We start from the raw sequence: 20,578 nt of genomic DNA, 5'->3' as shown, positions 1-20,578 counted from the left end.
ATTGAACTGCAGTTTGATTGTTTCCTCTATTGTTCAATCATAATTAGATTGCAAGGAATTAAATAACCCCTAAACACAACATTATTGCTGTGATCAGATGGATGAGTCACTACACATCATTGTAATCCGCTGCATTTCATTACTAGCAAACAATAGATCCATAGAACTGGCTTTAGGCTGAATAAAAGGTAATGCACTACATCGCACACCAGTGGAGGCTGCTGAGGGGAGGACGGCTCCTAATAATGGATGAAATGGAGTGAATGGAATGGTATCGAACGTGTGTGATACCATTCCATTCACTCAATTCCAGCCATTGTACTCCATTCCAGCCATTATAAAGAGCCATCCTCCCATCAGCAGCCTCCACTGCTGCACAATCTTGCTACTATGTCTTAGTCTGAAAAATATACATTTGTCACGATCGTGTACTGGAGAGAATGAGGACCAAGGCGCAGCTGGATATGAATACATCTTCTCTTTTTTTATTTAAAAGACGAAGATGAACACGACACGAAACACTTTAACAAAACTATACAAAACAACAAAACGACCGTGAAGCTACAAACGTTGTGCACATACAAACAGGCTACAAACGTTCTTACATAGACAATTACCCACAACCAATGAGAGCCTATGGCTACCCTAAATAAGGCTCCCAATCAGAGACAACCGAAATCAGCTGTCTCTAATTGGGAACTCATTCAGGCAACCATAGACTCCCCTAGATAACTAACCACCATAGACAATGCTAAACATCTACACAAAACCATATACTACACCCATTAACCCCTTTACCAAATAAACACCCAAAACAACAAAACATAAACAATCCCCATGTCACACCCTGACCTAACTAAAATAATAAAGAAAACAAAGAATAATAAGGCCAGGGCGTGACATAACCCCCCCCTTGAGGCGCGAACTCCGGGCGCACCATACACAGTCTAGGGGAGGGTCTGGGTGGGCTCCCCTCCACGGTGGCGGCTCCGGCTCTGGTCGTAGTCCCCTCGTCACCACAGTACCTAACCACCTCCTAGGCTTTCTCCAAACGACCCCCCTCCACATTAACCCCATTGCATTAAGGGGCAGTTCCGGACTAAAGGACAGTACCAGGGTAAGGGACAGTACCAGGATAAGGGGCAGTACCAGGATAAGGGGCAGTACCAGGGTAAGGGGCAGCACCAGGGTAAGGGGCAGCACCAGGGTAAGGGGCAGCACCAGGGTAAGGGGCAGCTCCAGGGTAAGGGGCAGCTCCGGACTGAGGAATGGCAGCTCCGGACTGAGGGACTGCAGCTCCGGACTGAGGGACTGCAGCTCCGGACTGAGGGACGGCCCATGGCTGGCTGACAGATCTGGCTGCTCATGGCTGGCTAACGGATCTGGCTGCTCATGGCTGGCTAACTGATCTGGCTGCTCATGGCTGGCTGACTGATCTGGCTGCTCATGGCTGGCTGACTGATCTGGCTGCTCATGGCTGGCTGACGGATCTGGCTGCTCATGGCTAGCTGACGGATCTGGCTGCTCATGGCTAGCTGACGGATCTGGCTGCTCATGGCTAGCTGACGGATCTGGCTGCTCATGGCTAGCTGACGGATCTGGCTGCTCATGGCTAGCTGACGGATCTGGCTGCTCATGGCTAACTGACGGATCTGGCTGCTCATGGCTAGCTGACGGATCTGGCTGCTCATGGCTAGCTGACGGATCTGGCTGCTCATGGCTGGCTGACGGATCTGGCTGCTCATGGCTGGCTGACTGATCTGGCTGCTCCTGTCTGGTTGGCGGCTCTGGCAGATCCTGTCTGGTTGGCGGCTCTGGCAGATCCTGTCTGGTTGGCGGCTCTGGCAGATCCTGTCTGACGGACGGCTCTAGCGGCTCCTGTCTGGCTGGCGGCTCTAGCGGCTCCTGTCTGGCGGACGGCTCAGTGGGCTCATGGCAGACGGGCGGCTTTGCAGGCTCATGGCAGACGGGCGGCTTTGCAGGCTCATTGCAGACGGATGGCTCAGATGGCGCTGGGGAGACGGATGGCTCAGATGGCGCTGGGGAGACGGATGGCTCAGATGGCGCTTGGCAGACGGGCAGTTCAGTCATTGCAGTGCAGACGGCAGACTCCTGCCGGCTGAGGCGCACTGTAGGCCTGGTGCGTGGTGCCGGGACTGGTGGCACCGGGCTGGGGACACGCATCTCAGGGCTAGTGCGGGGAGCAGCAACAGGACGCACAGGACTCTGGGGACACACAGGAGGCTTGGTGCGTGGTTTAGACACTGGTGGTAAAGGGCTGGAGACACGCACCATATAGCTAGTGCGCGGAGGAGGCACTGGTGGTACTGGATTGGGGCGGGGAGGTGGCGCCGGAAATACCGGACCGTGCAGGCGTACTGGCTCCCTTGAACGCCGAGCCTGCCCAACCTTACCTGGTTCTATGCTCCCCGTCGCCTGACCAGTGCGGGGAGGTGGAATAACCCGCACCGGCCTATGTAGGCGAACCGGGGACACCATGCGTAAGGCTGGTGCCATGTACGCCGGCCCGAGGAGACGCACTGGTGACCAGATGCGTTGGGCCGGCTTCATGACATATGGCTCAACGCTCAGTCTAGCCCGGCCGATACGTGGAGCTGCAATGTACCGAACCGGGCTATGCACGCGTACAGGAGACACCGTGCGCTCTACTGCGTAACACGGTGTCTGCCCGTACTCTCGCTCTCCACGGTAAGTACAGGGAGTAGGCGCAGGTTTCCTACCTGACTTTGCCACACTCCCTTTAAGGCCCCCCCCAAGAAATTTTTGGGTTGTACTCACGGGCTTCCAGCCTTGTCTCCGTGCTGCCTCCTCATATCGCCTCCTCTCGGCTTTCGCTGCCTCCAGCTCTTCACGAGGGAGGCGATATTCTCCAGGTTGATCCCAAGGCCCCTTACCATCCAGTATCTCCTCCCATGTCCAGAAATCCTTTGTGGTTAGGTCCTGTTGCCGCCTTCCATGCCGCTTGGTCCTATGGTGGGTAATTCTGTCACGATCGTGTACTGGAGAGAATGAGGACCAAGGCGCAGCTGGATATGAATACATCTTCTCTTTTTTTATTTAAAAGACGAAGATGAACACGACACGAAACACTTTAACAAAACTATACAAAACAACAAAACGACCGTGAAGCTACAAACGTTGTGCACATACAAACAGGCTACAAACGTTCTTACATAGACAATTACCCACAACCAATGAGAGCCTATGGCTACCCTAAATAAGGCTCCCAATCAGAGACAACCGAAATCAGCTGTCTCTAATTGGGAACTCATTCAGGCAACCATAGACTCCCCTAGATAACTAACCACCATAGACAATGCTAAACATCTACACTCAACACAAAACCATATACTACACCCATTAACCCCTTTACCAAATAAACACCCAAAACAACAAAACATAAACATTCCCCATGTCACACCCTGACCTAACTAAAATAATAAAGAAAACAAAGAATAATAAGGCCAGGGCGTGACAACATTTTTACTTGAACTATGAATCAGAGAAAAATATGATTTAAAAAAAAACGGTTAATTAAGAAACAAGTCACACACCCGCAATTTGAAATGCCATACTGCACTCTGCACTTTGCACAAAAGGAAACCTTTTGTTGCTTTTTAAATGTCATTTTTCTACTGATACTGCCCATAAAGGTTAATGAGGTATCCGTAGTCCTCAAACTCAGGTATGGAGTGAAAATATTTTCAAAATATTTTTTTTTCACCTATATTTAACCAGGTATGCCAGTTGAGAACAAGTTCTCATTTCCAACTGCGACCTGGCCAACGTAAAGCAAAGCAGTGCGACAAAAACAACAACACAGAGTTACACATAAACAAACGTACAGTCGATAACACAATAGAAAAAATCTATGTACAGTGTGTGCAAATGTAGAAGACTAGGGAGGTAAGGCAAGAAATAGACCATAGAGGCGAAATAATTATAATTTAGTGTTAATACTGGAGGCTGTGTACAGGTACAGTGATCGGTAAGCTGCTCTGACAGCTGATGCTTAAAGTTAGAGAGGAAGCTATAAGACAAAGAATGCTTCACAGACAGTGTTTTACAGTTTGTCTTTGATAAGAAGCATGGGAAGATTAACCAAGAGGGAAACCCAAAGAGATGATCCTTGTTCTGCATGGAATACACTGGTATTTCTTCTCTGTGTTCTTGTACAGTACTAGGCCTTCCAATCAAACTCTGGCACAGACTTTCAACATTTCATTTGATATCAAGCAGATATCCGCTGGCTGTGGCTACTCTCCATGTGGAATCCATTTAGGGGAGGTTATGGACGACAAAGATATCTTGCAAAACAAGTTAACAATCATGTTTCCTCCCCCGAAGATGTCACGCCATTCATACTTCTACTTTAACACAAACACACTCTTTATGAATGCAAACAGTAAAAACCCTTTCCTGTATAGCAGTCACTTGGAATAATGATTTCATATTAAATCATCAAATTGCTAAGTTACTGCCAACTCAACAGGACCGGACCAACAACAGGGTGTATAGTGCAGAGAGAGCGAGCGCGAGAGCGAGCGCGAGAGAGAGAGAGAGAGGGAGAGAGAGACCTGGGCCCTGGCAGTAAACCCCAAAAACACAAAAATAATGATTTTCCAGAGAAGATCCAGATCTCAGAGAATTAGACCAAAGTTCTCAATTGGTACAAAATATATATAGTACTGCACACACTACAATTACGTAGGGTTAAAAATAAGCTCAACTAGGCACATTAATGATGCAGTGAATAAACTGAGACAGAACACGCAGGGCATTCTACGCCATTAAAAAACAAACTCAAATTGAATGTGTCATTGAACCAATTACACTTTATGGCAGCGAGGTGTGGGGTCCACTTGCAAAACAAGATTTCAACCAATGTGACAAACACCCCATTGAAACCCTGACTGCAGAGTTCTGTAAGATTCTCCTACGTGTCCAGAGGAAAACTACAAACAATGCATGCAGGGCAGAGTTAGGCCAATATCCACTAATAAACTCCAAAAAGAGCAATTAAGTTATAGAAACATCTAAAATACAGTGACCCCCTCTCATACCATTACCAAGCCCTGCAATACCAAGAGCTGAGCAAAAAAATAGAGTCCCCTCACCCAGCTGGTCCTTGGGCTGAGTTCACAAACCTGTTCTACTAACACACTGAAGCCTCAGGACCCTCATCCAGCTGGTCCTGGGGCTGAGTTCACAAACCTGTTCTACTAACACACTGAAGCCTCAGGACCAGAACATCCAATCAATCAGATCAAAATAAATTACAACACAGTCCAAACAAAACCTCATTATGTATTGGGAAACACAAGCACAAAGCAAAATGCTGTGCTATCTGGCCCTAAATCGACTGTACACCGTGGCAAAGAATTTTACCCTGGTTACTGATCAAAACCTTAGAAAAAACTTGATGGGGGCCTTCCAAGTGGGGCAGTGGTGTTAGCCGTGCCTCTAGAGATCCTGGTTCGAGTCCAGGCTCTGTCGCAGCCGGCCGCAACCGGGGGGTTTGGCTGGGTCGTGTTTTGGAGGACACACGGCTCTCGACCTTTGACTCTCCCGAGTCTGTGCGGAAGTTGCAGCGATGGGACAAGACTGTAACTACTAATTGGATATCACGAAATTGGGGAGAAAAAGGGATAAAAAAATATTTAAAAAAATAAATAAACTTGAGAAAGTACAGGCTCATTGAGCAGTGAGCACAGCCTTGCCATTGAGAAGGGTAGACACAGGAAAACAAAGGCTGTGCAACCACTTCACTACAGCAGAACCCGAGACAGAGAGTTTCATTTCCCCTTATTCAATGTTTCAAAGACCTCTCTGATGAGGATAGGCTATCTGTCCTGTTGGGGGGAGGCAAACAGAGAGCTGTGGGTTGGCAGCGCACTACATTGCTCCCTGCCATAAGATAAGGGACAGTGTCTGACAGACCAAGCAACCTACACATGTTCTCTATGCTTATTGTTATTGTTCAATGTATGGTTATTTTGACCCTTGGTTATTGTTGTTACCATTGTTCTGTTGACAATATTGATTATTATTATTAATTATGTTAATATTGTACATTTTCAAAGTAAGCTTTGGCAATATGTACATTGTTACATCATGACAATAAAGCAAACTGAATTGAATTGAGAAAGACCTTAGAGCAAGACAGGCAGAGCGAGAGAGGCAGAGCAAAAAAGGCAGAGCGAGAGAGGCAGAGCGAGAGAGACAGAGCGAGAGAGAGATAACACATGTTATTCAATCTGACCTGCCACTTTGAGCACGCTCTGAGAGGTGTGGGTAATGGGTGAGGTCACGCCCACAGGAGGGTGGCGCCCCTTCTTATTAAAGTTCCCTGGCTGACCCAGGATCTGGGGCTTCCTCAGTTCCCCTTTGACCCCCACGTCCTCACTAGCACCCTCCATGGGTCTGGAGGACTTCCTCCACTTGCTGGGGGTCTCGGTCTTGAGGCTCCCAGTTTCGTAGCTGCCCCCGTCCATCTTGCGTGCGGCCTTGGCATCCTCACTGTACCAGGACAGGCCACTCTCCACCAGAGAGCGCTTCTCAGCATCGGTGCGGAGCTGCATAAGGACATAGGGACATAACCATTGAGATATGAAGTATTCTGCAAATGGAAAATTATATTTGTATGGTCACAATGGTAAACACAGTGTTGAAGTAAATTCCATTTCAGTTCAATCAATGAAGAAAATTTATCCAAATTCAGATTTAGGAATTCTTGAATTTTCTGAATTTAAAAAATGGAATTGTAGGGATCATGTGAGAGGCAGCCAGGTGTGTGTGTGTGCGTACAGTACATATGAGACACTGTGTTTGTTATCTCTGCCAGATCCTTAGTTTACACTCAGTAATCTCTGCTGTCTCGTCTGAGTGTCTCTGTGCATTTCAGAGAGAGAGCATGTGGGAGGAACTGATAAGCCTGTACTGTTTAACATCAGAGATTCACTGCAGTCACTATGTTATGATCTGAGGAGTCTTTCACTGCAGTAGTCACTAATAGAAAGAATGAATCAAGGATGAATCATGTTCTCCTTTAAATCCCATAAATGCTGGTGCATCATGGATGATCAGTCTTTTTGACTTGGCGTTCTGAAGCCACATTACATGCTCATGACATGCATTGTGGATGACGTGCTACATGAAAGGTTGGTCAATCTGGGCTGATTTAACAGTGTACTCGATTCCAAATGCCCCAGTTTTGCTTCAGCTATTTTCAATGTTTTTCAACACCCTCCCCTTTCTAAGCCGCTGCTACCATATTACGTAACGACTGCTCTTTCGTGGTCTGCGGGGCAGGCACAATATTAACTGTCCAATTAAACTAGAGCCAGCTGAGAATGATTCACTCTGACCTTTCCTTACAATAACGTTCAGCACGGTGGCCAAGGCTGGGAATGGCCAAAACAATATAGTACCTTCCTGTAGGGCACAATTCACCCCAACTATATTGAATCACCTCTGCTCTCCTCTTTGTTGAGCAGCGCAAGACTCATTCATCAAAACAACAAGGACACAATGCTGTTTCACCTAACGCGTCCCTGAGCAGAAGTCTGTTAATACAAGATGGACACTGGTTTAGTGGGGCGGTCCATAGATAGAAACTAAAACAGGAAACGCCCGTGCTCAGGTCTGTTCAACGCTGGTCTGACGAATCTGATTCCACGTTTCAAGATTGCTTTGATCACGTGGACTGGGATATGTTCTGGTTAGCCTCAGACAACAACATTGATGTATACGCTGATTCGGTGAGCGAGTTTATTAGCAAGTGCATCGGTGATATTGTACCCACAATGACTATTAAAACCTTCCCCAACCAGAAACCGTTGATTGATGGCAGCATTTGCGCAAAACTGAAAGCGCGAAGCACTGCTTTCAATTATGGCAAGGTGACCAGAAACATGACCAAATATAAACAGTGTAGCTATTCCCTCCGCAAGGCAATCAAACAAGCTAAGCGTCAGTATAGAAACAAAGTAGAGTCGCAATTCAACAGTTCAGACACGAGACATATGTGACAGGGTCTACAGTCAATCATGGATTACAAAAAGAAAACCAGCCCCGTCGCGGACACCGACGTCTTGCTCCCAAAATAAACAACTTCTTTGCTCACATTGAGGACAATACAGTGCAACTGACACGGCCCGCTACCAAAACATGCGGGCTCTCCTTCACCGTAGCCAACGTGAGAAAAGGCAGCCGGCCCAGACGGCATCCCTAGCCGTGTCCTCGGAGCATGCGCAGACCAGCAGGCTGGTGTGTTTACGGACATATTCAATCAATTCCTATCCCAGTCTGCTGTTCCCACATGCTTCAAGAGGGCCACCATTGTTCCTGTTCCCAATAAAGCTAAGGTAACTGAGCTAAACGACTACCACCCCGTAGCACTCACTTCCATCATCATGAAGTGCTTTGAGAGACTAGTCAAGGATCAGATCACCTCCACCCTACTTGACACCCTAGACCCACTCCAATTTGCTTATCGCCTCAATAGGTCCACAGATGACACAAATTGCAATCAACCTGCACACTGCCCTAACCCATCTGGACAAGAGTAATATCAATGTAAGAATGCTGTTCATTGATTACAGCTCAGCATTTAACACCATAGTACCCTCCAAATTTGTCATTAAGCTCGAGACCCTGGTTCTCGACCCCGCCCTGTGCAACTGGGTCCTGGACTTTGACGGGCCGCCCCCAGGTGGTGAGGGTAGGAAACAACATCTCCACCCCGCTGATCGTCAACGCTGGGGCCCCACAAGGGTGCGTTCTCAGCCCTCTCCTGTACTTCCTGTTCTCCCTTGACCGCGTGGCCATGCACGCCTCCAACTCAAATCATCAAGATTGCAGACGACACTTGTCTTGATTACCAACAATGATGAGACGACCTACAGGGAGGAGGTGAGGGCCCTCGGAGTGTGGTGTCAGGAAAATAACCTCACACGCAACGTCAACAAAACAAAAGAGATGATCGTGGACTTCAGGAAATAGCAGAGGGAGCATCCCCCTATCCACATCCACGGGACAGTAGTGGAGAAGGTGGAAAGTTTTAAGTTCCTCGGCGTACACATCACAGACAAAGTGAAATGGTCCACCCACACAGACAGCGTGGTGAAGAAGGCGCAACAGCACCTCTTCAACCTCAGGAGGCTGAAGAAATTTGGCTTGTCACCGAAAACACACTTTTACAGATGCACAATTTAGAGCATCCTGTCGGATGTATCACCGCCTGGTACGGCAACTGCTCCGCACACAACCGTAAGGCTCTCCAGAGGGTAGTGAGGTCTGCACAACACATTACCAGGGGCAAACTACCTGGTCTCCAGGACACCTACACCACCCGATGTCACAGGAAGGCCAAAATGATCATCAAGGACAACAACCACCTGAGCCACTGCCTGTTCACCCGCTGTCATCCAGAAGACAAGGTCAGTACAGGTGCATCAAAGCTGGGACCGAGGGACTGAAAAACAGCTTCAATCTCAAGGCCATCAGACTGTTAAACAGCCATCCCTAACATTGAGTGGCTGCTGCCAACACACTGACTCAAATCTATAGCCACTTTAATAATAAAAAATTGGATATAATAAATGTATCACTAGTCACTTTTAACAATGGAACTTTATATAATGTTTACATACCCTACATTACTCATCTCATATATATATACTGTACTCTATACCATCTACTGCATCTTGCCTACGCCGCACGGCCATCGCTCATCCATATATTTATATGTACATATTCTTATTCATTCCTTTACACTTGTGTGTATAAGGTAGTAGTTGTGAAATTGTTAGATTACTTGTTAGATATTACTGCACGGTCGGAACTAGAAGCACAAGCATTTCGCTACACTCGCATTAACATCTGCTAACCATGTGTATGTGACCATTAAAATTTGATTGATTTTAAGTAGCTACAACATTATACCAAGCCATAAGAGGGAAATACTGTACTAGGCTATCATCCCAAAATATGACCAGTTGATTGTAGGTACTATGTCGCTGCTTTGAGAGCACCATACCGTATCTAATGGGGTATCCTGTTGTGAATTGGGGGGCTCCGAGGAAAACAATTGGGCACAGTACGCCTTGACAGCACACCTACTTAATGTGATATAGTCACAGATGGCTCAGTCAGCAATACTAATCCCCATAATTCATCACTCTTCTCTCTCTGGGATGAGGACAAGGACAGCAGGAAGAAGCAGTGTTGCCACAGTAACACCAGGAGTGACAAGATGCCTGCAAAGCATTTTTCACCCGTGAACAGAGAACTATGCTACGCATGCCTCTCCCCAATGTCAATATGCCTTGTCCATTGCTGTTTTTGTTAGTGATTATTGTCTTATTTCACAGTGGAGCCTCCAGCCCTGCTCAATATGCCTCAGCTAACCCTCTTGTCCCACCTCCCACACATGCGGTGACCTCACCTGGTTTAATTTATGTCTCTAGAGACAATACCTCTCTCATCGTCACTCAATGCCAGAGTTTACCTCCACTGTATTCACATCCTACCATACCTTTGTCTGTGCATTATGCCTTGAATCTATTCTACCGTGCCCAGAAACTTGCTCCTTTTACTCTCTGTTCTGAACGACCTAGACGACCAGTTCTTATAGCCTTTAGCCGTACTCTTATCCTACTCCTCCTCTGCTCATCTGGTGATGTGGAGGTTAACCCAGGTCCTGCAGTGCCTAGCTCCACTCCCATTCCCCAGGCGCTCTCATTTGTTGACTTTTGTAACTGTAAAAGCCTTGGTTTCATGCATGTTAGGATTAGAAGCCTACTCCCCAAGTTTGTTTTATTCACTGCTTTAGCACACTCTGCCAACCCGGATGTCCTAGCCGTGTCTGAATCCTGGCTTAGGAAAGCCACCAAAAACCCTGAAATTTACATCCCTAACTATAACATTTTCCGAAAAGATAGAACTGCCAAAGGGTGCGGAGTTGCAATCTGCTGCAGAGATAACCTGCAGAGTTATGTATTACTATCCAGGTCTGTGCCCAAACAATGAGCTTCTACTTTTAAAAATCCACCTTTCCAGAAACAAATCTCTCACCGTTGCCGCTTGCTATAGACCACCTTCTGCCCCCAGCTGTGCCCTGTACACCATATGTGAATTGATTGCCCCCCATCTATCTTCAGAGCTTGTGCTGTTAGGTGACCTAAACTGGGACATGCTTAACACCCCGGCCATCCTACAATCTAAGCTTAATGCCCTCAATCTCACACAAATGATCAATGAACCTATCAGGTACAACCCCAAATCCGTAAACACAGGCACCCTCATAGATATCATCCTGTCCAACCTGACCTCTAAATACTCCTCTGCTGTCTTCAACCAGGATCCCAGCGATCACTGCCTCATTGCTTGTGTCCGTAATGAGTCTGCGGTCAAATGACCACCCCTAATCACTGTCAAATGCTCCCTAAATCACTTCAGCGAGTAGGCCTTTCTAATCAACCTGGCCCGGGTATCCTGGAAGGACATTGACTCCATTCCGTCAGTAGAAGATGCCTGGTTATTCTTTAAAAGTGCATTCCTCACAATCTTAAATAAGCATGCCCCTTTCAAAAAAAATGGAACCAGGAACAGATATAGCCCTTGGTTCACTCCAGACCTGACTGCCCTTGACCAGCACAAAAACATACTGTGGCGTTCTGCATTAGCATCGAATAGCCCCCGCGATATGCAGCTTTTCAGGGAAGTTAGGAACCAATATACACAGGCAGTTAGGAAAGCAAAGGCTAGCTTTTTCAAACAGAAATTTGCATTCTGCAGCACAAACTCCAAAAGGTTCTGGGAGAATAAAGATGTCCGTGGAAAATAAAATCACCTCCTCCCAGCTGCCCACTGCACTGAGGCTAGGATACACTGTCACCACCGATATATCCAAGATAATTAAGAATTTCTATTAGCATTTTTCTACAGCTGGCCATGCTTTCCACCTGGCAACCCCTACCCTGGTCAAAAGCCCTGCACCCCCCCTGCACCCCCCATTTCTCCTTCACCCAAATCCAGATATCTGATGTTCTGAGAGCTGCAAAATCTGGACCCCTACAAATCAGGAGGGCTAGACAGTCTGGACCCTCTCTTTCTAAAACTATCAGCCAAAATTGTTGTAACCCCTATTACTAGCCTGTTCAACTTCTCTTTCATATCGCCTGAGATCACTAAAGATTGGAAAGCTGATTGGAAAGCATCCCCCTCTTCAAAGGGGGAGACACTCTAGACCCAAACTGCTACAGACCTATATCCATCCTACCCTGCCTTTCTAAGGTCTTTGAAAGCCAAGTTAACAAACAGATCACCGACTATTTTGAATCCCACCGTACCTTCTCCGCTATGCAATCTGGTTTCCGAGCTGGTCATGGGTGCACCTCAGCCACACTCAAGATCCTGAACGATATCATAACCTCCATCGATAAGAGACAATACTGTGCAGCTGTATTGATAGACCTGGCCAAGGCTTTCGACTGTCAATCACCACATTCTTATCGGCAGACTCAACAGCCTAGTTTTCTCAAAAGACTGCCTCGCCTGGTTCACCAACCACTTCTCAGACAGAGTTCAGTGTGCTAAATCGGAGGGCCTGTTGTCCGGAACTCTGGATGTCTCTATGGGGGTGCCACAGGGTTCAATTCTCGGACCGACTCTTTTCTCTGTATACTTCAATGATGTCGCTCTTGCTGCTGGTGATTCTCTGATCCACCTCTACGCAGGCGATACCATTCTGTATACTTCTGGCCCTTCATTGGACACTGTGTTAATTAACCTCCAGATGAGCTTCAATGCCTTATAACTCTCCTTCCGTGCCCTCCAACTGCTCTTAAATGGAAGTAAAAAATAAATGTATGCTCTTCAACCGATCGTTACCAGCACCTGCCCCCCCGTCCAGCATCACTACTCTGGACGGTTCTGACTTAGAATATGTGGACTTCTACAAATACCTAGGTGTCTGATTAGACTGTAAACTCTCCTTCCAGGTTCACATTAAGGATCTCCAATCCAAAATTAAATCTAGAATCTGCTTCCTGTTTCGCAACAAAGCATCCTTCAATCATGCTGCCAAACATACCCTCGTAAAACTGACCATCCTACCGATCCTGACTTTGGCGATGTCATTTACAAAATAGCCTCCAACACTCTACTCAACAAATTGGATGCAGTCTATCACAGTGCCATCTATTTTGTCACCAAAGCCCCATATACTACCCACCACTGCGACCTGTATGTTCTCGTTGGCTGGCCCTCGCTTCATTTTCATCGCGAAACCCACTGGCTCCAGGTCACCTATAAGTCTTTGCTAGGTAAAGCCCCGCCTTATCTCAGCTCACAGGTCACCATAGCAGCACTCACTCGTAGCACGCGCGCCAGCAAGTATATTTCATTGGTCACCCCCAAAGCCAAATCCTCTTTTGGACACCTTTCCTTCCAGTTCGCTGCTGCCAATGACTGGAACGAATTGCAAAAATCACTGAAGCTGGAGACTCATATCTCCCTCACTAACTTTAAGCACCAGCTGTCAGAGCAGCTCACAGATCACTGCACCTGTACATAGCCCATCTGTAAATAGCCCATCCTACTACCTCATCCCCATACTGTTATTTTTTTTTGCTCCTTTGCACCCCAGTATCTCTACTTGCACATTCAACTTCTGCACATCTATCACTCCAGTGTTTAATTGCTAAATTGTAATTATTTCGCCACGATGTTCTATTTATTGCCTTACCCCCCTTATCTTACCTGATTTGCACACACTGTGTATAGACTTTTTTTTCCTTTTGTGTTATTGACTGTATGTTTGTTTATTCCATGTGTAACTCTGTGTTGTTGTTTGTGTCAGTGCTTTGCTTTATCTTAGCCAGGTCGCATTGTAAATGAGAACTTGTTCTCAACTAGCCTATCTGGTTAAATAAAGGTGAAATAAAATACACATTTAAAATAAAGAGAACCTCTGTACTTACCACGCCACGCTGATACAGAAGAAAATCTGAATTCTCAAAACAAAGTTGATTCCTGAAAGTTGACGTGATCATTCGTGTTGTAAGGATAAGCGAAGGGGTCACTTAATGGCTATTAGAAGAGCCTTATGAAGCGATATCAGTGACTGTTTTCCCACCTGAGAGATCACCTACTAAAAGTGTCACCTTTCAACCAAATTGACTTTCAATCCAATGTAGATGTCCACAGACTAAGTTGAATGAATGATTTTGCAGTGTTAAATGAAATGTAAAATATCACATTGATTTCCAGTGACTGGATAATGCTAAACAAGTGCTGCACAATGACATCATCAACTTTATCCATGTCTGATTGATGACGTCATCATCTTTATCCATGTCTGATTGATGACATCATCAACGTTATCCATGTCTGATTGATGATGTCATCATCTTTATCCATGTCTGATTGATGATGTCATCATCTTTATCCATGTCTGATTGATGATGTCATCATCTTTATCCATGTCTGATTGATGACATCCATGTCTGATTGATTGACATTGTGGTGTTGGCCGTGTGAACTGTTTCTTTGGGACTCAAATGACAGATTTGACACGCTTCTGCAGAGGGTGAATCATACACACAGGCAGGCAGGGAGACAGACAGGCAGGGGGACAAAGAGACAGGCAATGGGTGCAATGTAAATCATGAAATACAAACCTGAACTTTGAGAACAAAGAACGTAGGTAATTGTAGTCTTATATATATATATATATATATAACTTAGCACGAGTCATACACATACCTAGTCAAGGTAGACTGCTCTCATCTGTTCCCAGTTATAGCAGTGAGACAGTGTGTGTGTGCGTGTGCATACAGTAGGTTGTCAAACAAAGCAGGTTGACAGGGAAATAGATTCATTGTCAGTCATGAAATACTGACCTAAACTTGTAGATGAAAAACGGTGTTCTTCCATAACTCACACTGATAAAGATGTTCCTTTTTATCTGCTGGATTAGGCTTTCAGGTCCTGTCAAATACCAGGTATACTGCTCTACCATCACAGGGTATCTGCTTTCAGTTTCTCCAGTAAGATCCGTGTGTGTGCAGGCAGTAGCCTATATAGTTTACAGAGATACAACAGAAACATAGCTAAGGCTGTTGTGGTTGAATGTGCCCTTCACTCACCATGGCACAGGAGTTGCGTCTGGATCCGAGGGGTGTGGTGGGCAGAGAGTTGAGGGAGGAGCTGGCGTTGAACTCCTCGGAGCTGAGGTTGTCTACAGAGCCATCACTGAGCCCACTGCTGATGGAGCTGCTCTCTTCCCAGCTGAAAAGAGAAGGGGTCAAAGGTTATAATAAAGCAGAGCATGGTACTGTTTAGAAGGGAATATATAGTTACTGTGTATTAACAGTTATAAAGCTATCTAACAGTAAAGGAAAGGGGGATACCTAGTCAGTTGTACAACTGAATGCATTCAACTGAAATGTGTCTTCCACATTTAACCCAATCCCTCGTAGTTAAAGAGGAGGTTATTAAAGGATAAGACAAAGGTAGGTCTAAATTGGCAACAGCTTTGACTGTCCATCTGTCCTCCTGAAGGGATACCATGGTAACGGCCAGCTACATGCTGTTCGATCAGACAAGGGATGCCTAGGTTGCACCACACAGCTGCTTTGATTCTAACACAACTAGGAACTATCTTTATCCTCTCAGTGACAAACTACAGTTCCATGAGTGGCACTTTGACTGAAGTTTCCTCAGCACGGGACGTTTATGTTAAATCAAGTTGACTGGGCGAGGCCGAGGGTGGCAGTGGTTCGACAAGAAGCTCAGGGATAGTGTGCCCCAAGGAGCGATAGAACAGGGGAGTTAGAGAAGAAGGGGAAATCCCAGTGACAGCTGCCTGTGGGTCTGGGCTGTCAACCCGCCACCCGCCTGCCTGACCTGGCCTGGCCTGGGACAGATGATGCTGGAGAGGCCCATACGTGAGAGGAGGGAGGGAGGGGAGGGAGGGAGGTGAACACACAGATGAGCAGTTACAGTGTGGTACTGTAACCCAAAAATCTGTTGCTCGCTCACAAGACAGCAACTAATACTTGGACCAAATGGAACCCTGAATAAATCTGAATATGAGTGAATTTGAATTTCACACTCTGAAAAAAACAGGTAATTGAATTTCACACTCTGAAAATGCAGGTCATTGAATTTCACACTGAAAATACAGGTCATTGAATTTCACACTGAAAATACAGGTCATTGAATTTCACACTGAAAATACAGGTCATTGAATTTCACACTGAAAATACAGGTCATTGAATTTCACACTGAAAATACAGGTCATTGAATTTCACACTGAAAATACAGGTCATTGAATTTCACACTGAAAATACAGGTCATTGAATGTAACAAGTGGTGGAGGATGTAGTCGAGACGATTATTGTCATGTAAAGCTCAGAACAGGACAATACAACTTTTTATATGGAGACCCGGGTTCTAAAGCGAGCTTTGTATGCCTTTATTGTTTCAATAGAAACATCTCAAGAGTGCTGTAATGTTAAGTACCTCTTAGATGTATGTAACTGTTATGTTCTCTCACAAACGTGTCAGATAGCAAAAGGAAGATACTGTAATAAGACTCTTAGAAAGCCAAGTCATTCCTGACTTCTCTTCTCGGTCTGTGCTTTCCTTCCCGGCTGAGTTGAAATGGCTCTTTGTGGGTTCCTACTCTGCAATTAGCAGGGTGATGGAACATGGAATTGCATATGTTGAAAACACTGGGAGAAAAAAACAGTCAGAAGAAAGTCTGAGGCAGAGGAGGCAATTGGACTTAATCACATGGCTACGGAGAAGTGAGTCCCCCCCCAAAAAGGGCATTGGGTAAAACCTAGAATCTACCAGTCACTGGAACACTTCAGTATATAATGTTGCGCACTGAAGTGAACTACTACCATAAATGTACAGGACAAAAAGCATATGTTGGTGTCGGTCACAAAATTGTATAAAGTCCCTTAATTAATCTTGCATTTCTCAGAAGCACCAATCACCTTAAGTGGATACATGAATCTAAAAAGAAGTTTATAAACGAAGGGGTTTATTTCCTTTCCATCCCTCATCAGGTAGACATAAAACAGACACATAGAACTGTTGGCCAACACAGAGACAGGGTGTTGAGTGATGTTTTAATTGGCGGTTGTGGAGCTAATGTTGCTGCACTGCACTGCTCTCCGTAGGTGGTTCTCAAACATAACCATCTCATTAAAGATAGTCCACAGAAATTAGTGGCAATTATTAGTTAATATCCTTTCCAAACCTCTAAAAATCCTTTCAAGAATAGTAGGAATATTGCATCCGTCTGATCTGTTAGCTTTATGTCTAGCTGGCTTGGAGCAAATAGATATTGAAGATGGCAAGATTGGCTGTTTATATATTGAATGCTAAGCAGAGTTTTGTGATGTGCAATGGTTGAAAGGTACTTCTTGGTCTATAAACTTTGTACAGAGGACTGAGGTGAGCCGCATGTGTCGCCACTCTAAGCAGCAATGCTATAAACAGCAGTCTTGGAACAACCACAGACCAGCAAGGATTCATCACGGGACTAGGCTGAACAGCATGGACCTCAGCTCACAGTAATACTACAACTTGGCCTAAATGTGTGATGAGTTGATGTCCAAGGAAAGGTTCCATCTTCTACATTGTGATTTGAAAATGTTATTCTCGTACACACTGGTGAAACCAGATCACACTTTGAGGGAGAGCCTGTTCTTTAAGGCAAGTCATTCAGTGTTCTGGCATTATTGAACTGATTAACAGAGATCCACAGGTACTCACCCCAGTCTTTTATATTTGAAAAGTCACACCTTATGCAGTAGTTTCTAGCCAGTGGTTTATTACAAAGGAATGACCCTGTCAAGTCCAGTATCTCCCCAAGGGGATGGCAAATCCAGGAGAGACCGGGAGGGTCTGCAACGCTGTATAGCCTGTAGCCTGTTGATATTGCAACATGTGTCTACTTTGGAGCTTACATTTCAGAGTTAAAACTCAGACAAGGAGGGTGGGAGGAACATAACCACTTACTGTACTTCAAACTTTGGGGTGGAAATTAGCTTTTTGTTTTCCGTGGCACTGCTCCAAGCTTACCGGCTGATTCATGCGTTAGTGCTATTATTTGAATTTCTGTCGTTGAGAAAATGTTTTGGTTTGAAAGATTGAGGGAGGGGTTGTGTGGTGGGTGAAGGAGGGAGGGAGGGAGGGGGGAACAATATGATCTACATTCTCCCCTCCTCCCTAGCGGAGCACAAACTGGGACCAGCTGTGTGCAACAAGAGGACTCTTATTGGTTACCAAAAGCGTGTCATTGTGTAATGCACTAAATGTTCATGGCTAGACTACTAGATGATCTGACTGCTAAAAGACAACTTTCTGCATACTGTAGGGATACTAAACCTAACAATGATATCACTTGATTCAAATCAACCATAATAAATTGAAAACATCAACAATCATGCAGAGAATTGTGTGATATTTTGCACTATAATGATTTATGTCAACCATATTCATATAGCTGTGACTACATAAACAAACCACTAGCATCCTTATACAGAGAAAGATCAACACTACCATGAGACTTTGATGTCATTCCTGCAAGGCTAATAAGTGGTCCATTTGGATAAGCACCCAGGCATCACACATAATAAAACAACATAGAACTTCCTCCACACACACATACACAGGGAATCATTGAACAGGTTTAAAGCCACTGTTGCTGCACCACACTATTGGAGAGTCCCACTATTGATGTGTGTGGATCGTCTGACCCGATAGATGTCACGAGATAGTAAAAGGTGCGTAAACCATTAATGGTCAAGTCCTTGAAACAACCAGACCTGTGTCATATAATCCCAAATACTTTAGCTGCACTTGATTTAGATTGCCCAGTCTATGGAAACAATGGGAAAGTCCCAAAAGTGCAAACTCAAAGTTATATCAAGTGCACCTCCAATATTTTCAATTTACAGGGCCTTATGAAAGTATTCACACTCCTAGCCTATTTCCTGAATTTTAAATGGATAATATTTAGATTTTTTGTCAGTGGCCTACACACAATACCTCATAATGTCAAAGTGGAATTGTTTATTAATTAATAAAAAAAATATATAAAAAATGATTCAATAAGTCAATAAGTATTCAACCCCTTTGTTATATCAAGACTAAATTAGTTCAGGAAAAATGTGCTTAACAAGTCACGTAATAAGTTGCATGGACTCATTCTGTGTGGAATGATAGTGTTTAACATGATTTTTTAATGATTACCTCATCTCTGTACCCCACACATACAACTATCTAAAAGGTCCCTCAGTCGAGCAGTGAATTTCAAACACAGATTTAACCACAACGTTTTCCAATGCCTTGCAAAGGACACCTACTGGTAGATGGGTAAAGCAGACATTGAATATCCTTTAAAGCATGGTGAAGTTATTCATTACACTTAGGATGGTGTATCAATACACCCATTCACGACAAAGATACAGGCCTCCTTCTTAACTCAGTTGCCAGAGAGGAAGGAAACCACTCAGGGATTTCACCATAAGGCCCATGGTGACTTTAAACAGTTACAGAGTATAATGGCTGAGATCGGAGAAAACTGAGGATGGATCAACAACATTGTAGTTACTCCACAATACTAACCTAATTGACAGAGTGAAAAGAAGGAAGCCTGTACAGAATACAAATATTCCAAAACTTGCATCCTGTTTGCAATAAGACACTAAAGTAATACCTCAAATAATGTGGCAAAGCAATTCACTTTTTGTCCTGTATAAAAAGAACTGGGGAGTTTTTCAGGGTAAAAAATAAACATATTGGAGCTAAGCACCTAAAACCTGGATTAGTCTGCTCCACCAGACACTGGGAGACAAATTCACCTTTCAGTAAGGCCAAAATCAGCTAAAACACGAGGCCAAATCTTTACTGGAGTTGCTTACCATGAAGACAGTGAATGTTCCTGAGAGGCAGAGTTACAGTTTTGACTTAAATCTGCTTGAAAATCTATGGCAAGACCTGAAAATTGTTGTCTAGCAATGATCAACAACCAATTTGACAGATCTTGAAGCATTTTTAAAAGAACAGTGTGCAAATATTGTACAATCCAGGTGTGCAAAGCTCTTAGAGACTTACCCAGAAAGACTCACTGCTGTAATCACTGCCAAAGGTGATTCTAAAATGTATTGACTCAGGGGGTTGAATACTTGACAAATGTTATAATTTTTCTTCCACTTTGACATTATAGACTATTTTGTGTAGATCGTTGACAAAAATGACAATTGAATAAATTTTAATCCCACTTTGTAACACAACAAAATGTGCAAAAATGAAAGGGGTGTGAACAAGTTCTGAATGCACTGTATGTTTTTGGACTGAAAGAAGGAATGAAAGCAGGACGGCAGACAGTACAGCTAGGCAAAATCACAGTTCATGACTCTTGGGAGCGCATACCTGTGGCTGAACGCTCAATGAATCTTCAATTACCCAGATACTGTAGCTGTGGTACTGTTGCTACAATTCCACCATGGAGGGTGTTCTTTTAACCAAT

At 44.8% G+C, this 20,578-nt stretch overlaps 1 protein-coding gene across 12 annotated transcripts in view; it reads right to left on the bottom strand.

The window, feature by feature from the left end:
* The window catches only part of LOC129851436 (neuron navigator 1-like), a 151,330-nt gene that overhangs the window by 35,181 nt on the left and 95,571 nt on the right, over nucleotides 1–20,578 (bottom strand). For all 12 annotated transcript variants that reach the window (XM_055917967.1, XM_055917963.1, XM_055917968.1 and 9 more), the window contains 2 exons: nucleotides 15,174–15,315; nucleotides 6,284–6,596 (listed from right to left, as the gene is read on the bottom strand). In XM_055917967.1, coding sequence (XP_055773942.1) covers nucleotides 6,284–6,596; nucleotides 15,174–15,315 — 455 coding nt within the window. The remainder of the gene's footprint in view (nucleotides 1–6,283; nucleotides 6,597–15,173; nucleotides 15,316–20,578) is intronic.

Source organism: Salvelinus fontinalis, chromosome 3, assembly GCF_029448725.1.
Source record: "Salvelinus fontinalis isolate EN_2023a chromosome 3, ASM2944872v1, whole genome shotgun sequence".
Lineage (NCBI taxonomy): Eukaryota > Metazoa > Chordata > Actinopteri > Salmoniformes > Salmonidae > Salvelinus > Salvelinus fontinalis.
This window is presented reverse-complemented; position numbering and strand designations above follow the sequence as displayed.